The following is a 19,520-nucleotide window of genomic DNA, read 5'->3' as shown; positions in this document are numbered from 1 at the left end:
CCGAGCTGGGCATCTCCGGCGCGGCTCACTCTTGGATTGCGTCCTACCTGACCGGTCGCTCCTACCAAGTGGCGTGGCGAGAAGCTGTCTCCGCACCTCGTGCTCTCACCACTGGTGTCCCCCAGGGCTCAGTTCTAGGCCCTCTCCTATTCTCGCTATACACCAAGTCACTTGGCTCTGTCATATCCTCACATGGCCTCTCCTATCATTGCTACGCAGACGACACACAACTAATCTTCTCCTTTCCCCCTTCTGATAACCAGGTGGCGAATCGCATCTCTGCATGTCTGGCAGACATATCAGTATGGATGACGGATCACCACCTCAAGCTGAACCTTGGCAAGACGGAGCTGCTCTTCCTCCCGGGGAAGGACTGCCCGTTCCATGATCTCGCCATCACGGTTGACAACTCCGTTGTGTCCTCCTCCCAGAGTGCGAAGAGCCTTGGCGTGACCCTGGACAACACCCTGTCGTTCTCCGCTAACATCAAGGCGGTGACCCGATCCTGTAGGTTCATGCTCTACAACATTCGGAGAGTACGACCCTGCCTTACACAGGAAGCGGCACAGGTCCTAATCCAGGCACTTGTCATCTCCCGTCTGGATTACTGCAACTCGCTGTTGGCTGGGCTCCCTGCCTGTGCCATTAAACCCCTACAACTCATCCAGAATGCCGCAGCCGGTCTGGTGTTCAACCTTCCCAAGTTCTCTCACGTCACCCCGCTCCTCCGCACACTCCACTGGCTTCCAGTTGAAGCTTGCATCTGCTACAAGGAGCTGTGAGGGGAACGGCACCTCCGTACCTTCAGGCTCTGATCAGTCCCTACACCCAAACGAGGGCATTGCGTTCATCCACCTCTGGCCTGCTGGCTCCCCTACCTCTGCGGAAGCACAGTTCCCGCTCAGCCCAGTCAAAACTGTTCGCTGCTCTTGCACCCCAATGGTGGAACAAGCTCCCTCACGACGCCAGGACAGCGGAGTCACTCACCACCTTCTGGAGACATTTGAAACCCCACCTCTTTAAGGAATATCTGGGATAGGATAAAGTAATCCTTCTACCCCCCCCCCCCAAAAAAAAAAAAAACATTGTAAAGTGGTTATCCCACTGGCTATAAGGTGAATGCACCAATTTGTAAGTCGCTCTGGATAAGAGCGTCTGCTAAATGACGTAAATGTAAATGTACAGACTAAAATCTGGGTTTATGATTGTAATTAAATGTTGCCATGGTTTGCTTAGATAGCCTATAGCCCCTATAGCAGGTAGCTTAGTGGTTAAGAGCGTAGTGCCAGTAACCGAAAGGTTGCTGGTTCTAATCCCCGAGCCGACTAGGTGAAAAATATGTCGATGTGCCCTTGAGCAAGGCACTTAACCCTAATTGCTCCTGTAAGTCACTCTGGATAAGAGCGTCTGCTAAATTACTAAAATGTAATAGGCCTACATCTTATTTCAGACAGTCTACAGTAGCCTAGGCAAACTGTAAACTGTACGATTTAGCAGCTTGCTTAGCTCAAATTAACAGACTATGGGCCCCGTGTAGCTCAGTTGGTAGAGCATGGCGCTTGCAACGCCAGGGTTGTGGGTTCGATTCCCACTGGGGGCCATAAATGTGTGCACGCACTAACTGTAAGTTGCTCTGGATAAGAGCGTCTGCTAAATGACTAATACAAAAATACAAAAAAATATAATACAAACAAAATAAATTATTCAACATGAATAGTTTGGCGATTTCGAGTTAAGTGCTTGTGTTTCCTAATAGCCTGCTGGAATAGGCTACTGAGGATGGGATCGTACGTAATTTCAATCACTGAATTCAATATTAATAATATGTATATGAACTGAATATGCTTGTCAACAACTGCCAGTATTCTAATTAATTTTTTATTTTTTACCTGTAGCCTATTTTGACTGATTGTTGACGTCAATCTAATGCGTTCTAACAATTGATCGGCAATTTCAATGAGGACTTTACCCCAAAAACAGAAACACGTGAGGGAGTTCCATAACTTATATTAAAAAAATTCCACTCGCGCATAATGACAAGTTAAATAGCCTACCTACAACTGGTAAAAAAAGGTTGTCACGACTTCTCCTCACTCACGTGACTCAACCAATAGTGGACTAAGAGCCAATTTATGCTTGATTTGGAAGCCAAATTGAGGTCTGTACCGCATCGCCATGCGCCTCCAAAATTATATATTTTTAACAATGTGGAGGCCTTCATATAGCTCCGCATTGACATGATTGGTATAAACACAAGCTCACTTCCTTGCAGGGGTGAAAGCAGATTTAATTTCTTACCGATATGGGACACCCAAGTGCGCACATGCATTTAAAAAAATACTACAAACATTTCAGGGTAGCCTACTCTGCTGACACTGACAAACAGATCAATAAACACGATATTGTCTGATCCATATAATTGGCCTACCAAAAAGGGGGGACACAAATTCAATATGATGTCCATCTAACCTGGAGGAGGAAATTATTGTCCAAAAACAAACAAAAGTGGCATTGACCCAATGACAAAGACCGTGAATATGCACACTCACTGGGGATATGGCCGATGTTCTCCGCTAGTGCCAATATAATAGGCTTCTGTTCGCTCAATTAAGTTAAGAATTTTGATAACTAAAAGACAGATTGTTAACTTTTCATTGTCATCTCTTTAGAACAATAGCCATTTGCTTCCCAAACAGTTTTTCCGCTATTGTATTTTTTAATATTGCGATATGCCAGCGCACACTGCCTAAATTGCGGGCCCTTCTGATAGACTATGCGATTTAAAACAATCCACTTATTGTTTAGAAGCTAATGATCCTCTGTTGCCAAATCATGCTTTCTGGTGTAGTAGACTATTTTGAATGATTTTATGTACTTCTGGCTAGACAGTAGTTAGCTAATTAGGCTATATAATTTTGGCAAATCAATTTACTCTAGGGAAAGTTTAGCTTCCCTTAACATTATGGACAGCCTATGCCTTTTAATGTGGCATAAAAACTTCACGCTGACCCTGAGTATTTCACCACACCTTCCACCTCCGACACATCACCCTCATTCACTTCCTGTCTTCAGCTCACTTTGTTTACATTTCCTACCTTTAACAAACCTTCTCCCTTTTTCCCGCCATTTTTAAACAGACTCAAGCTCACAGTCTTCCTCCCTCTCAGACCGCCTCTGCCTCTCTTTTTCCCCTCCATTCATCCAAGTATACGTTTCCTTATCATTTTACATTTTAGTCATTTAGCAGACGCTCTTATCCAGAGCCACTTACAGTTAGTGAGTGCATACATTTTTCATACTGGCCCCCCGTGGGAAACGAACCCACAACCCTGGCGTTGCAAACGCCATGCTCTACCAACTGAGCTACATCTCTGCCGGCCATTCCCTCCCCTACCCTGGACGACGCTGGGCCAATTGTGCGCCGCCCCATGGGTCTCCCGGTCGCGGCCAGCTACGACAGAGCCTGGATTCGAACCAGGATCTCTAGTGGCACAGCTAGCACTGCCTTAGACCACTGCGCCACTCGGGAGATATGATATGCTAATACTGCACTTCTCCTGACATACATCTGTTTCTTGCTTTCTCAAGGGACTCCATTTACCTTCCTACTCTCCCTTTCTACACTTATTCATAGCGCTTAAATTTGAGCAATAAACTTCGGTCCTTCTTCGCTACCTGGGCGTCCTTTACTCGAGCTCTCCGCACCAAACTCCCACACGTCACCTGCCATGGGGTAATAATAATACTAATAATATGCCATTTAGCAGACGCTTTTATCCAAAGCGACTTACAGTCATGCGTGCATACATTTTTGTGTATGGGTGGTCCCGGGGATCGAACCCACTACCTTAGCGTTACAAGCGCCGTGCTGTACCAGCTGAGCTACAGAGGACCACGTTTGTGCTCAGCTGCTCCTTATAAACCAACCGTACTCCTACTAGATACGAAGGGTCATTCTCATCACTGTACCCTACTTTGCTCAGTTTTCCATTCTTTTGAACAATACTCAAATTCTTCTTAATTCTACCGCCATTGTATTCAGATTCCACTTCATCATCCGCTTCCGCCATCTTCCCCACATCGAACTCTATCAATGCCACGCCTTCTTAAACCCTTAACTCCATGCTCTCGGAGTTTGTGCTATTAGTACAGATAAACATAACTGCTTATTTGGACGTAGCTAGCTATTTTACAGTGAAAAAGCGAGGTAAGTTTATCGGATAAATTATCAATAATCTAGTATTTTCTGTATTTCGGCCCGCATAATTCTAAACAATTGTATTGTAATCAGTTACGTGTATTGCTTTATCATCTTGTAGACGGGAAGTGATCTTTATTCGCTCTGGCCAACAGTGTTGTTGTATGCTAAAGTTAACGTTAGCTGGCCTTTTAGCTAGATGTTTAAAAATCTACTAACTTATCATTTATGTAAAAAGACAATTATATAAATCGTGTAAGCACATGGAAATACTTTTTAGCGAATTATTTATTTATTTCAGACTCATATGACTTAAAAGTGGCGGGCTGTGGGTGACGGACTGTGAAACTCAATCTCCCATGACTCTGTAGTCCCGAAACTGACACTGTTGTTATAATTTTTTAACATTTTATTTATTTATTTTGTTTGTATTTTTAGTAATTTATTTTTACAACATTTTGTGTTTTTCTCTGTGTTGTCATTTGTGCATCGTTTTCGTGACGTTCTCAGCTTACTCATCTATGGCCTCTCCAAACGGATGCATTTCTCCGGCCAGTTGGTGGCGACAACATTATACCATTTGAGGGTAGTTCGCCATAAAACCCAAAGAAGAAGAATTCATCCGCCATTTCACTAGCTAGCAGCCGGGCAGTCTCTCCGAAGTCATACATTAAAACCGATATTTATTCAATACTGGTTAAGTGAAGGCCCACTGTCAAACTTCGGCAATATTTTAATAACGTTGTTGAGGTACTCTACTGACCGCAAATTCATTCAGCAACAAAACAGCGGAAATCGGATAAGCTGCGAAGATGTCGACCGAGGCCGCTGCTCCGGAGAAACCAGGCCAGGGGTAACGTTTCGTTTTATTAATTTATTCTTTTGTTAGCTAGTTGGCTAACTTAACTAGCTAACTCACGTTCCTGCTCGCTAAGGTTGTGCAACCTGTACGTTATGTCCCCAATTAGCTAGTAGCAACTAGCTAAATTGTTATCTAACTGGCTAATCACCACTAACTAGCTAAACAGTTGATTCTACTAGCCACAAATGGGCGCTTCGTGCGTGCACCGGCATGAGGTTAGCTACAGTAACTAGTTAGCCCCCCCAAAAAAAGTATTAACTAGATAACTGACCAACCTGTCCTCTCCCTCCATTTTTTTTGTGAAGTACGTCATCACGTGCAACACTGAACAAAAATATAAACGCAACATGTAGTGTTGGTTTCATGAGTTGAACTAAAAGATCCCAAAAATTGTCCATATGCACAAAAAGCTTTTCTCTCAAATGTTGTACACAAATTTGTTTACAACCCTGTTAGTGAGCATTTCACCTTTGCCAAGATAATCCATCCACCTGACTGGTGTGGCATAGCAAGAAGCTGATTAAACAGCATGTTCATTACATAGGTACACCTTGTGCTGGGGACAATAAAAGGCCATTATAAAATGTGCAGTTTTGTCACACAACATAATGCCACAGATGTCTCAAGTTTTGAGGGAGCGTGCAATTGGCAAGTTTACTGCAGGAATGTCCACCAGAGCTGTTGGCAGATAATTTAATGTTAATTTAGCTACCATAAGCCTCCAATGTCGTTTTAGAGAATTTGGCAGTACGTCCAACCAGCCCAGGACTTCCACATCCGGCTTCTTCACCTGTGGGATCGTCTGAGACCAGCCACCCAGACAGCTGATGAAACAGTGGGTTTGCTCAACCGAATAATTTCTGTACAAACTGTCGGAAACCTTCTCAGGGAAGCTCATCTGCGTGCTTGTCGTCCTCACCAGGGTCTTGACCTGACTGCAGTTCGGCCACGCTGGAGAAGTGTGCTCTTCACGGATGAATCCCGGTTTAAACTGTACTGGGCAGATTGCAGACAGCGCGTATTGTGTTGTGTGGGACAGCAGTTTGCTGATGTCAAAGTTGTGAACAGTGCCCCATGGTGGCGTTATGGTATGGGCAGGCATAAGCTACAGACAACGAACACAATTGCATTTTATCGATGGCAATTTGAATGCACAGAGATACCGTGACGAGATCCTGAGGCCCATTGTCGTGCTGTTCATCTACCGCCATCACCTCATGTTTCAGCATAATAATGCATGGTCCTATGTCGCAAGGATCTGTACACAATTCCTGGAAGCTGAAAATGTCCCAGTTCTTCCATGGCCTGCATACTCACCAGACATGTCACCCATTGAGCATGTTTGGGATGCTCTGGATCAACGTGTACGGCAGCATGTTCCGATTACCACAGCCATTTAAAGAAGAGGGGGACAACATTCCACAGGCCACAATCAACAGCCTGATCAATTCTGTGAAGATGTCGCACTGCATGAGGCAAATGGTGGTCACACCAGATACTGACTGGTTTTCTGATCCACGCCCCTACATTTTTAAAAAGGTATCTGTGATCACCGTATGCATATCTGTATCCACAGTTATGTGAAATCCATAGATTAGGGCCTAATGAATTTATTTCAATTGACCGATTTCCTTATATAATGTGTAACTCTGTAAAATCTTTGAAATTGTTGCATGTTGCGTTTTATATTTTTTGTTCAGTGTATTTGGACACGCATAATAGCCAACTAGCTAGTTATTCAAACACACTAGATGGGTTGGTTGTTTAGCAACAAAACTGAGGCATGCGCAACTATGGGGCAAAACAGTCTGGGTTGGCTTAGGTTGTTGACATGTAAGCTATATTTCGTCTTATATATTTATTTTTGTTACAGGTGGTTAGCTAGCAAATTTTTGCCATATTGACATGAAATCAGTCAACACCTCAAAACAAGACATGGTATCAATAAGATGAAACGAGACAGTTTCATGGCAGTTTCTTGTCATTCTTGCTAGTGATCTGGCCATTCTGAATCACAACAACACGCTGACTTCTGCTCCATGGAAGTGCGCACATCGTTTTTGTGACGTTGTCCGCTAACCCATCTTCGGAATATATCGCATATCAGGAAAAGGGGCGACAGTAGCAGACTAAACTCCTCCACAATTTACGATTGAGTTGAGCGGGGACTAGTGTGGGCGGACTGGAGCGCCGACATCACATAAAATTGCAGTTTTTATCAATCTTCTGATTAGCACCCAAAGAATAGCCCGCAATTACAGAGAACAATGTGTGTAATTTTAGGGCTATTATTTGGGTGCTGAAATCAGTTTATGATAACTACATTTTGTGACATCGGAGCTCCAGTACGCCCACACTAGTCCCCGCTCAACTCCATCGTAAATCTTGGAGTTGAGTTTAATCAGCTAGGGCGAAAGGGAAGTTGAGCTCTTTTCAGACTGCCAGTGGAATATTGCAGAGTTCCCCGCCGAGTACGCTACTTGTCCCTCTAGTCAAAGCGGCTAGTGCCTTCAAACACGAGGGCGACGGGCGCCAGTGACCATAGCAACGAAATAAACATGATTGATGCGCAAAAAAATTAGCACTTTAACACCATAAACATGCATTAAATGCATTTACATGCAACATAAATTATTAATAAAAATTATTGCTAGCTAGTGTGGGCAAGTTAGCTGGTACTGCTGTTGGACATATAGGCTGACGTTTTTACTGTGATTGGTCAACGACTGCACCGCTTGAAAAATAGAGCAGAATCCTATTTCTCCGCCTCTGCTGAGCGGCTTCCACGGGCACGAGCACCGCCGACCACTCCACCTGGATAGAATTACCAGGCCAGAAATACTCGGACATGCTCTTGATGAAGTTGCCCTAAGAATAACCAGTACAACACTAATGAGGAGTTTGCATTTAGCTAGCTAATAAATTACAGCTACATTTCTAGACAGCAATACCAAGGGTGGCTAGCTATTTTTTTGTTAAGTGGACGTTTCAACTCTTGTTCACCATCAGACTGACTCCATCAATCACTAGCTACAGATTGTAACACCAGATAATGTGATTTAAACCAAAAATATTTGGACCATTATACTAGTAGTTACAGGTGTGGCTATACAAAACGTCACCAGAGATTTTTCAACTAACCTGGTATTGGCGATACCATCTTCATCCTTGATTCGTGGAGACGGGTGTCATATAATGTCTGTGTCCCGTTGCAGGGGGTATGTTAAGAAAATGCTGCGTTATTAAAATAAAATGTTTGGTCAATTTAAGTAATCCAACCATGTGTACTCCGCCATCTTGTCTTTGAAGTATTCTCTCATTGATCAAGAGAAGATTTGAAAATACTGGAGATATTTTTACATCACTGGTTAGAGAACAATCAGCTACATTTTGGAATTTTGCATTTTGATTCGGGATCACCAAAAGAGAAAGGCAACACTTGTCAGCAATGTTCCCTCAGATTTTTTGGGCCACTGAGCAAATTGTAGGTTTTGTGAGCGGAAACTATAGAACGTTGTGAGAATATTGTGCTACTTCCGGCGCACGTTTACATTGAACACTGAGGCTGTACCCTTACAGTTTTAGACAGTAGCCAATAGGCCATTGTGGCTATTTGAGCAGAATGTAGGCCTACCAACAAAACCAATGGAGCAAATCCCATAACATTTCCACATGGAAATAGCGTTTGATTTCTATGATATAGCCTACAGGAGCCTTTATGTGGTGATCAATGCAGGCTTACATTGCATGATACTTTTAAAAACGTTTTTACATTATGAAGGGCTTGACATTAATTAAATATATTTTTTACTTGGTCTGTAACACCATGGGCCAAATAGGTGACTGTAAATTGCATTGTGTTTGTATGATGCAAGAAACCACTTTACAAACATAAAGGTCATTAATACCATGCAGAGAATTAGACAATGTAGGCTACCCCTCTGCCTGTTGGCTTATTTGCATATTCAAGCCTGTCTCAAAATACAACACTGCCCCTTTAAGACAAGCTTTTTACTTGACTGACTTTTCAAAGAAAATAGCCTACATGTTTTGTGCTCTTGTAGGAAGCAGTAACTCCCCATTGCTGACCTAGACTTATCTATAACTGGCAAAGAATATCAACAAATGTGCACACGCAAGGCTCTGTGCTCTGATCTAAAAAGCGCATTCACGTGGGGTAATTGCAAGATATCCCCACCAATAGAATTCTACTCCATTGCGCTCTGGCTCTGCCTACAACAAAATCAGACTAAATCTTGCAAAGTTTGGTTTGGTTTGTTGCATTGGAAAGGGGCTAATATAATGTTGATTCGATTACAGAGAATTTTGATCTACAGTGCCTTGCGAAAGTATTCATCCCCCTAGGCGTTTTTCCTATTTTGTTGCATCCCCCTTGGCGTTTTCCTATTTTGTTGCATTACAACCTGTCATTTAAATTGACTTTTATTTGTATTTCATGTAATGGACATACACAAAATAGTCCAAATTGGTGAAGTGAAATTTAAAAAATAACTTGTAATTAATAAATAACGGAAAAGTGGTGCGTGCATATGTATTTTGCTATGAAGCCCCTAAATAAGATCTGGTGCAACCAATTACCTTCAGAAGTCACACAATTAGTTAAATAAAGTCCACCTGTGTGCAATCCAAGTGTCACATGATCTCAGTATATATACACCTGTTCTGAAAGGCCCCAGAGTCTGCAGCACCACTAAGCAAGGGGCACCATCAAGCAAGTGGCACCATGAAGACCAAGGAGCTCTCCAAACAGGTCAGGGACAAAGTTGTGGAGAAGTACAGATCAGGGTTGGGTTATAAAAACATACCAAACTTTTAACATCCCACGGAGCACCATTTTAAATCCATTAGTAAAAAATTGAAAGAATATGGCACCACAACAAACCTGACGAGAGGGCCGCCCACCAAAACTCACGGACCAGGCAAGAAGGGCATTAATCAGAGAGGCAACAAAGATAACCCTGAAGGAGCTGCAAAGCTCCACAGCGGAGATTGGCGTATCTGTCCATAGGACCACTAAGCCGTACACGCCACAGAGCTGGGTTTTACGGAAGAGTGGCCAGAAAAAAGCCATTGCTTAAAGAAAAAAATAAGCAAACACGTTTGGTGTTCACCAAAAGGCATGTGGGAGACTCCCCAAACATATGGAAGAAGGTACTCTGGTCAGATGAGACTAAAATTTAGCTTTTTGGCCATCAAGGAAAACACTATGTATGGCGCAACCCAACACCTCTCATCACCCCGAGAACACCATCCCCAAAGTGAAGCATGGTGGTGGCAGCATCATGCTGTGGGGATGTTTTTAAACGGCAAGGACTGGGAAACTGGTCAGAATTGAAGGAATGATGGATGGCGCTAAATACAGGGAAATTCTTGAGGGAAACCTGTTTCAGTCTTCCAGAGATTTGAGACTGGGATGGAGGTTCACCTTCCAGCAGGACAATGACCCTAAGCATACTGCTAAAGCAACACTCGAGTGGTTTAAGGGGAAACATTTAAATGTCTTGGAATGGCCTAGTCAAAGCCCAGACCTCAATCCAATTGAGAATCTGTGGTATGACTTTAAAGATTGCTGTACACCAGCGGAACCCATCCAACTTGAAGGCGCTGGAGCAGTTTTGCCTTGAAGAATGGGCAAAAATCCCAGTGGCTAGATGTGCCAAGCTTATAATTGCTGCAAAGTGTGGCTCTACAAAGTATTGACTTTGGGGGGGTGAATAGTTATGCATGCTGAAGTTCTGTTTTTTTTGTCTTATTTCTTGTTTGTTTCGCAATAAATATTTTGCATCTTCAAAGTGGTAGGCATGTTGTGTAAATCAGATAATACAAACCCCCCCCAAAATCTATTTTAATTCCAGGTTGTAAGGCAACAAAATATGAAAAATGCCAAGTGGGTGAATACTTTCTCAAGCCACTGTATATAGTGCGAACTCAGTGAAGTTCAATCTCTGCGCATCCTGGCATTTGTTTTGCGCAGCAGTCCTGCAGGAGGTGCGCGGCCACGCACAGCTTAGAGGGAACATTGCTTGTCAGTTACTCATTTGATTTCAGCGTGATAATCATTGCACAACAGGGGGGAGATGAGGTTGCGTGTCCTGTTAAAACTAACACAGCTCAAAAACCACACGGAATAGGGGAATAATGTGTACATCACTGGTTAGAGGACAATTTGTAGAAGACATCTAGCTACATTTTCAAGTGTTGCATATTGAGTCAAATGGGTCGCCAATGCAGTAAGTGTAACTTTTTTTTTGTTAATCACTTCCATCGATATCACGCTAAAATCAATAGAATGCGGGGCAAACATTTGGAGTGTAGCGCTATTTAAAACAAACTATTCAAAGTAGGGCTGGGCGATATCGAATTAATGTTTTAGTGCGATATTCCAAATGCCTATATCGCAAGAATCAAGTTCTTGTTTTATTTGTTTATGAGCTTTTATGTCCCCTTGTTCTCATGTTGTCTTTTTGGTCTTGTCTCCTGTGCCATGTGTACCTTCCCATTTACTCACACACACACCAAGCCCCTCCCCCCTGCCACTCACAACAACAAAGATGAGAGATCACTTCATCTCTGACAAGAGGTTTTAACTTGCTATTTGAGGTTTGGTCCAACAGAATCGGTAATTTGTATTTATTTTAAGGCAGCAGCTTCTCTTCCTGGGGTCCATTAAAATTGAGGCAGTTATATACCACTTAAGAAACATTACAATACATTTCACAACACATTAAGCGTGTCCCTCAGGCCACTACTCAACTACCACATATCTACAACACAAAATCATATGGACACCGAAATACATTTAGACTTTATTTTACTGTAATAGCGGAGTAGTTAACCTTTCTAGCGATACCTTTTTTTTTTTTTTGTTCATGTCTCAACTTCTACATGGTTAGTTAGATGAGAACTTGTAGAAGGCTTATCTATATTCAGGAATGTTGGTTTTGGGAGGCAGCCATCATGGAAAAGGGAACAAACACTTTTTCTGTTAACTTCAACTAATCACGACCCGCCATAGGATATCAACAGTGACAATGGTTGGCTGCTATTTAAGTGATAGTTTGGCTGTCAAATCAGTGTATTGGTGTGTGGCCAGCTACTTTTATAGAGAGGCTTGGGCGGTATACCGTATACCGGGGTATTTGGAAATGGCCACAGGATGGTTTTTCAATACTGTTAACTTTCTTTGAAGTTGAATACATTTGAATCTTTGTAGCTACATTTTAAGTAAATATCTGCAGTCAACTTGTGCAATACGTTAGAAGATAAAGAAGATTGCGTTCTTAATTTCATCGGTCACAATCTTTCATTATGAAGCTTACCGGTCACGTGGTGTTTGTTTTACAAGCGCAAAACGATGAGAGCGTAGCCTTGTGAGTCACTCACTGTTGTGCAGCACGCACTTGGTGATCTAGTTACGGTATGGAATTCACAATTTAAATGTTTGCCAGCTAGATATCTTATAACTTAACTGTCTAAAATGTGTTAAGTGCACTGCAGTTGTTCATTTGGTTTGCTAATTTAGTAGCTATGTAGATATCTAGATAAATGGTTTCTTCCAAAATCATGCTTGGCTTCGTAACAGCAAAACATCCTCTCCTGGTTCAAGAGCCTTGCCGTCTAATACTTGTTTTGTGCGTGCAGCAAACTGTAAGTAGCATCTTTGAGTTAATTTGTTAAATGGGATGTCTGTCCTGCAAATAGTTTAGGTTAGAGACTATAAAATGTTTGCAATGCACTCGTTAGCATTCTCTATGGGATTTCACATATACTTGTTAGCATTGCTAATCCCCCCCAATTCATTGTGGTCAAAACGTCAGCTTGTGTAATGTCGTAACGCATACTGTCCGCATCATGGAAAGTAGCGTAATATACATTAATTAGATATGGTAAAATTATATCTTAATTTGGTCTGATAGTAAATGAAGCAAACTCTCAGATTTTATAAATACTTACATTTCCCATTAGTTTAGCCATTTTAGAGATTTAAAAAATGCTCTTACGCACAATTTAACCGGGCGCTCTACAAAGAGCGCCCCATAATGACTGTGCAGCAGCCCATTCATTCGACTTCCCTACCATTATTGTGGGTGCGATATCAGGCTCCACTCCAGGTAGCTAGGCTTATCGGTTGGGTAGCTAGCAAAGCGATCTGATTTTGTTGCAGCTAATGAGTTCATCTATTCTTATGTATTAGGTAACTGTCTAACTAATGTGGGTTTTTTTTCTTTACAAAGGGAAATGAACGGCAAGGCCAAGCATGAACCCAATACCAGGAAGGAGAGGCCCCAGAAGCGTGGAGGTGGTCGCTTTGAGCCCTATGGAAACCCATCAAAGAGATATCGTGTGTTTGTCAGCAACATCCCATATGATGTGAAATGGCAGGCACTCAAAGATCTAATGAAAGAAAAAGGTAAGGTGTTAAGAGTAGTGTTGGATCCGCTATAGATATGAAGTCCAGCAAGGCTAATAAAGCCTCCTATAACGGGTCATTTGGGTTGAACCACTTCACCACGTTGACTGGAAGGCCTCTGGCCTGTAAAGGACCCAAGTTGCAATTAGTAGCTATGAGGTTCTTGGTATGCGGACTAGGTGGCAAAACTTGAAATGGGAGTGGCCTTTCCATGGATTGGCCTGTTCTGCTAACTCTCCGGGATGTTTCAGATTTCAGAACAGTTCTCTGTGATTTCTGCCTTCGGCTAGTCATTTTTATAGTGCTGCGAATAGCATTATACATTTGTACTTAACTTTGGAGTGCTTTAGCTCTTCAGCTACACTTGATTGAACAAAGGGAATCTACCAAGTAAAGGGGGCTCTTCAAATGAAGTACAGAGCTTATAGTATATGGGCAATCAATTGCACTGTTGTGTTGGGTCTTGAATGGTGTGTGTATATAGCAAATTGCGTCTCACAAATGCAGAAAAATAGAAAAACGTACTTATTACCTTGAGACCTAATGAATTTCTCTCAGGCGCTTACACTACAATTGTTAAAGCGGTTCTTGCTGCTTATGTTTTTCTGCGTGATCCTTTTCTTGGAGATAGTCAAATTAAGAATTGTATAATGTTTAACGGGTTCTCTGTAATTTTATCTTAATTTGCAGCATGGACCAGTTGTCCTCAACTTCTTATCTTCAATTTGAATCCTGCAACAAAAGGAACGGTGTACTGTTCATCTAACAGTTTCAACAGTTGTTTACATGGTTTTGGCAAAGCTATGGCTATGTTAGAACTAATGTAGTAAATAGCACCTGCTTTTAATCATGATAAAGCATAGGTGTTCTGAGAGGTTACCAATGCTTTTCAGAAACATAATTTAGTGTTTGGATATGATTGAATGTGGCCTTAAATTGCATTCTCTTTTTTAGGTTTGTTGTTTCCGCAGATCTCCATGTTGTACCGATCACGGATGTGTGTTTGGGATTTCTTGGGGTACAGGTCTACAAAATGAAGCATCTTCTTACGCCTGTTCTTGTTTCAGCTGAGGATTGGTTCATGTCCATTTATGGTGCCGACTCATTTGCTGGAATTGGCAATGGTTGTCCCTCTGTTAGCTACAAACAAATTTGGACACTGTTGTGCCTCCAGGTCCAATGTATGTACAGCTTTCCAAAAATGTCATTCCATGTTCTTCAGACATTGGAGATAGCTGAGTTGGTACAATTTTAGTTTTTGTGTGTATTCATTCAAAGGTGCGGCAGAACCGTTGTATCAGTCAGTGGTTCTAAATACATTTAACAAGGAACATGGATTTTGGAAGGGTAGACTCGTGGTTTCAAAAGGCTTCGCAAACTTTCATACTGTCATTCTGTCAAGTTTGTCTTTAGAAAAGGGTTCCTCCATGATGACAACGCATCCGGTAGCTATTTGACTATTGTTCTCGTCAATATATTGGTCTTGGTGTTTCGGGACTCGGCAAGGACAGGCTAAGAAGTCATTTTAAGATCCAGAAAGAGCTTTTTGTAGACCTGTACCAGAATTGGCTACTGAGGTGCTTGGGGGGAGGCTCTGGAGTAGCAGGCCGAGCTCACGGTCACCAACCGCTTGTGTGTCTGCTCTAAACCCCCATTGTTCTCTCGGCTTCTCTCCCTTGGTGTGTGTCGTCTGGAATCTGATTTGTAGTGGGTGAGGTAACGTACGTGGAACACTTAATGGACGGAGAAGGCAAATCAAGGGTAAGTGCAATAGTCAGCTTGAGTTTCCTTTTCTTTCATTGTGGGGATTTTCAAACATGGAGTTTTGATGAAAGCGTGTCAAGTGGGTGACGCTGAACAGAACATGTTGCAGTATGTGGCACTGAATGAGGTCATCATGGGTTGGTGTCTTATTGGGAATTCAGGTTTTAGTAGTTTGGAAAGTCCCTTTTGCTGCAGATTTGTTCATCTGGGACTAAAATGGGGCCCAGCCACCAAGAGGTTGTAACATGCAATAGATTTGAGTCCATTGAATTGTTTTTGTGGAACAAATATTTCCATTTGAGTCCATTTTGTCTGTGGGACTTCTGCTTTTGATGTGGACAATGTTATTAAGGGTTTAGATTCACCAGACCTCTGCATTTGTTATATTGTCTGGTGACCAGCTTTTAACCTGTCTACTCATTTTGAAAGAGTAGCTGACTGTTCTAGGCTAAGGCCATACAAGTGAGTAGGATGTATGTTTAACCTTGTTATTGAATATGCATGAAGTCATTGTTCTCTACATTGCGAAGACTGATTACTAACTTGAATGTTTTTCTACTTCAATGATGCTGTTGTGCGGTCTTCAATCAACAAAGGGTTGTGCGTAAGTGTTTTCTTAATTCAGGCTTTATTCTAATAGATGTCTCAAAGTTCTAAGTTCCTGATATTCATCATGGTTTTTGTCTCAACAGGGTTGTTGAGTTCAGGACTGAGGAGCTGATGAAGAAGGCTGTGGAGAAGGTCAACAAGCACAACCTGAATGGTCGGCCCCTGAAGGTTAAAGAGGTAAGCAGTCTTTTTTTTGATGCTACTGACTTAACACCAGAAGGAGAAAAAAACAAATCAATAGGCTTGTATTTCCTGTTTGGTAATGTTGCCAATGTCTGTCTTTCCCCAGGACCCAGATGGTGTGATTGCCCAGAGGGATTCCCACAGGGCCCAGGGTGGTGGAGGTGGTGGCGGTGGCCATGGTGGTATGAACATGGGGATGGGAATGGGGATGGGGATGGGGATGGATCGCATGAATATGGAGCGGATGAACATGGACTGCATGGGCCCAGGACCGGGCGACCCACCCATGGTCAACATCCCCCCCAGCCTCATGAACAACTCCAACATCCCCAATGAGATCATCCACGGGCTGCAAGCCGGCAAGATCGGAAGCACCGTCTTCGTAGCTAACGTAAGTCGTGGATTGTAGTCAGTGTGCCAATATACATCATTTTAACCATGTCAATGCCATGTTGTGTTTCCAGCTGGACTACAAGGTTGGCTGGAAGAAGCTGAAGGAGGTGTTTGGCATGGCAGGAGTGGTGGTGCGTACTGACATCCTGGAGGACAAGGATGGGAATAGCAGGGGCATGGGCACTGTAACCTTTGACATGCCTATTGAAGCTGTCCAAGCCGTCAGCATGTTCAACGGTCAACTGCTGTTCAACCGAGTCATGCATGTCAAGCTGGTAAGCAACATATTCATTTTAGAGAGTGTACAAACTACACATTTTGAATGTATTTTAAGCTGTGCTCTTGTTGGGTATTTCAGGATGAGAAGTCCTTGCCAAAAGGAGACTTTGCACCACCTGAGAGACCCCCAGCACTACCCCGTAAGTACAATGTCGTCGTCGTCCCCAAAGTAAACCGAAATCAATGAAAAACAGGCCGGTAGTATTTGTTCTTTCTCTCAATCATCCATTGCTTTTCCCTCAGGTGGCCTGAGTGGCATTGGGCAGGGACTGGGGCCTGGTGGCCAACCCATCGACGCCACTGCACTGAACAGAGGAGGAGGTGGTGGAGGAATGGGCAACATGGGACCTGGAGGTAAGAGGCTGTCTTTGTGATCCTCTTTCACATCAACTTTTGAATTTGACTTGGTTCAGTCAATCACTAATGTTTGTTTGGTTTGTAGGCATGGATGGCATGGGCTTTGGTGGTGGCATGGGTAGAATGGGAGGTATATACTTTTTGTACTGCGTCAATTGAATGGGTAGAGTTCATCAAATCGTTTGCATTATTTTTACTTTTTTTTATACATTTGAGTATTGAAGATTACATTTTGTTATGATTTTTTCCCCCCTAGGCATGGATAACTTTGGTGGAGGAATGAACAACATGGAGCGCTTTGGACCATCAGGAATGGGACGTATGAATGGTAAGGAAATTAATTTCACGCTTGATGTGAAACATTCACGTTTGGCTGGTCTACTAATAGTTTCATCTCTTGTGTTGTCAGAGATGGACCGTGGGATTGGTGGTGCTTTTGACCGGGAGTGTGGTCGAAATGAAATGGGCATGTCTCGCAATACTTTTGTAGAGTCCTTCGATAGAGGAATGGGTTAGTACTTTAAGTACTTGCACAATTTTTATCAATCAAATGTATTTTTACATCAGTAATTTCTTGCTAACGTGCTGAACACGCCTGATACTAATTTCTCACAGGTCTAAACATTCTCTCACTAGTTGTTGTCTTTTCTGTGTTTTCCCTCGACTTACAGGTAGCTCACTGGGCATGGACCGCATGAGCTCTGGCATGGATCGCCTGGGTGGTGGAATGGACCGTCTGGGCGGGATGGAGCGCATGGGAATGGAGAGGATGGACCGCGTGTCTGATCTGGACAGGCTGGGGGGCTCTGGCTTTGACAGGATGGGCTCTGGGCTGGACCGGCTGGGGCCCAGTATGGACAGACTTGGTTCTGGCATGGATCGTATGAGCTCCAGCGTGGACCGCCTGGGCCCAGCTGGGTTTGACTGCCTAGGCCCGTCCAGTTTAGACCGCATGTCCGCTGGCCTGGACTTCGCCTCCCCCATGGGCATGGCGGACCGCATGAACACCGGCATGGAGAGGATGGGAACCAACTTTGACCGCATGGGGTCTGCCGGCATCGACCGCTTCCCAAACAGCGGGCTTGACCGCATGGGCTCCACCATGGACCACATGGGCGCTGCCGGTGTTGGAGGCCAGTTTGACCGGTCAACTGAGATGGAGCGTGGGGGCTTTGGAGGAAATGGCTTTGGAGGTCCTGGGGCTGGAGCCAACGCTAGGAAGGGCTGTCAAATCTTCGTCAGAAATGTAAGTGTCTAGAGAAATTACGATCTTAAAGTTCCCCATTGTTGTCGATAGAGCAGATTCCGCATATTGAACTAGTATTCGACAGTCACCATTGTAAACTTCAACTGATCGATTTGACTCTTGTCTTGTAGCTGCCCTATGACTTCACTTGGAAGGTGCTGAAGGATACCTTCAGTACATGCGGTAAGAACATAATCCACTAATTTGTATATATGTAGGACTTTTTAAGGATAAGTAGAATTGTTGTTGTAGCTAGTAAATTCAAATATGCAACAGATTTTCAGACGAAGTCCCCACTGGTCGAGTTCTAGTGACTCGAGTTGGTTAAGTCTGATTCCTGGACTCAAGTCCCTTGCAATGTTGAAGTACTCATCTTAAATGTAATTGAACAGAATTGGAAAACATGCAAATGGGATGTTTTGAAGTTACGCCACATTTTCCCATTTCGCAATGACACCATGGTAAAGTCTTTCTGCCCCAAGATTCAATTGGAACTTTAGCCAAATTAATTAACCCCAATGTGCTTTCTTCTGCAGGTCTCGTCCAGTATGCTGACATCAAGACGGAGAATGGCAAGTCCAAGGGCTGTGGTGTGGTTCGCTTCGACAACCCGGAGACTGCAGAGAGAGCCTGTCGCACCATGAATGGCTACAGGCTGAATGGAAGAGAGATCGATGTTAGAATTGACAGAAACGCATAATTGTCCACAGATCCAGTGTAATTGTGGCCCTGATATTTGCATATTTCTTGGATTGTTGGGCTTTTGTAACAGTGCAAATGTGTACTTTTAGTTATTGCTCGTCCCTGCATTTTTTTTAGTGACCAAATTTGAATTTCTTTAATTTTACTTAATTCTTCACTTCATTGCCTTTGTACTGAGGTGTTTTGATAATAAATAACATTGGAATTTTGTTTTCTGTCCATTTTCCTTGCCACTCAAATGTACTACCGTAGCTTGTATGAAATGAAACACTGGTATCTAAACCTATTTCATAAGTACTATGCCCCCTTTGGGGGCTGTGTTTGAGTAAGAGATGGGAGAACCAACCAGTATAAAGGCACGGCACAGCCCCCCCCTTGTGTCAACATATGGGCCTCACAAGTCAGGAGTTCACGACCCTTCCCTTCCACAAGCTTCTCTGCCACCCACTACCAACACAAGTGCTAGCAGAGCAGCAAAGAGGCCCTGCAGTTACTT

The 19,520-nt window shown here is 43.2% G+C and overlaps 1 protein-coding gene across 3 annotated transcripts; it reads left to right on the top strand.

Moving 5' to 3' along the window:
• Positions 1–4,708: 4,708 nt before the first annotated feature.
• On the top strand, positions 4,709–19,234 carry LOC311131536 (heterogeneous nuclear ribonucleoprotein M-like). Of its 3 annotated transcripts, XM_084164574.1 has the most exons (15): positions 4,709–5,051; positions 13,316–13,491; positions 15,200–15,252; positions 15,852–15,859; positions 15,948–16,041; positions 16,154–16,438; positions 16,512–16,715; positions 16,799–16,859; positions 16,963–17,073; positions 17,162–17,206; positions 17,333–17,404; positions 17,486–17,587; positions 17,748–18,322; positions 18,454–18,505; positions 18,859–19,234. In XM_084164574.1, exons 1-15 carry the CDS (start codon positions 5,011–5,013, stop codon positions 19,020–19,022), a joined length of 2,043 nt encoding a protein of 680 aa, XP_084020700.1. In that variant the 5' UTR covers positions 4,709–5,010; the 3' UTR covers positions 19,023–19,234. The 3 variants fall into 3 exon arrangements, with proteins under 3 accessions (XP_084020700.1, XP_084020699.1, XP_084020698.1); XM_084164572.1 differs by lacking the exons at positions 4,709–5,051; positions 13,316–13,491; positions 15,200–15,252 and having other exon boundaries at positions 15,368–15,859; XM_084164573.1 differs by lacking the exons at positions 4,709–5,051; positions 13,316–13,491; positions 17,162–17,206 and having other exon boundaries at positions 14,783–15,859.
• Positions 19,235–19,520: the final 286 nt, after the last annotated feature.

The sequence above is a fragment of the Coregonus lavaretus genome, assembly GCF_964263955.1.
Source record: "Coregonus lavaretus genome assembly, chromosome: 6".
In the NCBI taxonomy this organism is placed as follows: Eukaryota; Metazoa; Chordata; class Actinopteri; order Salmoniformes; family Salmonidae; genus Coregonus; species Coregonus lavaretus.
Note: the sequence above shows the minus strand (reverse complement) of the source record. Positions and strands in the feature narration are given on the sequence as shown.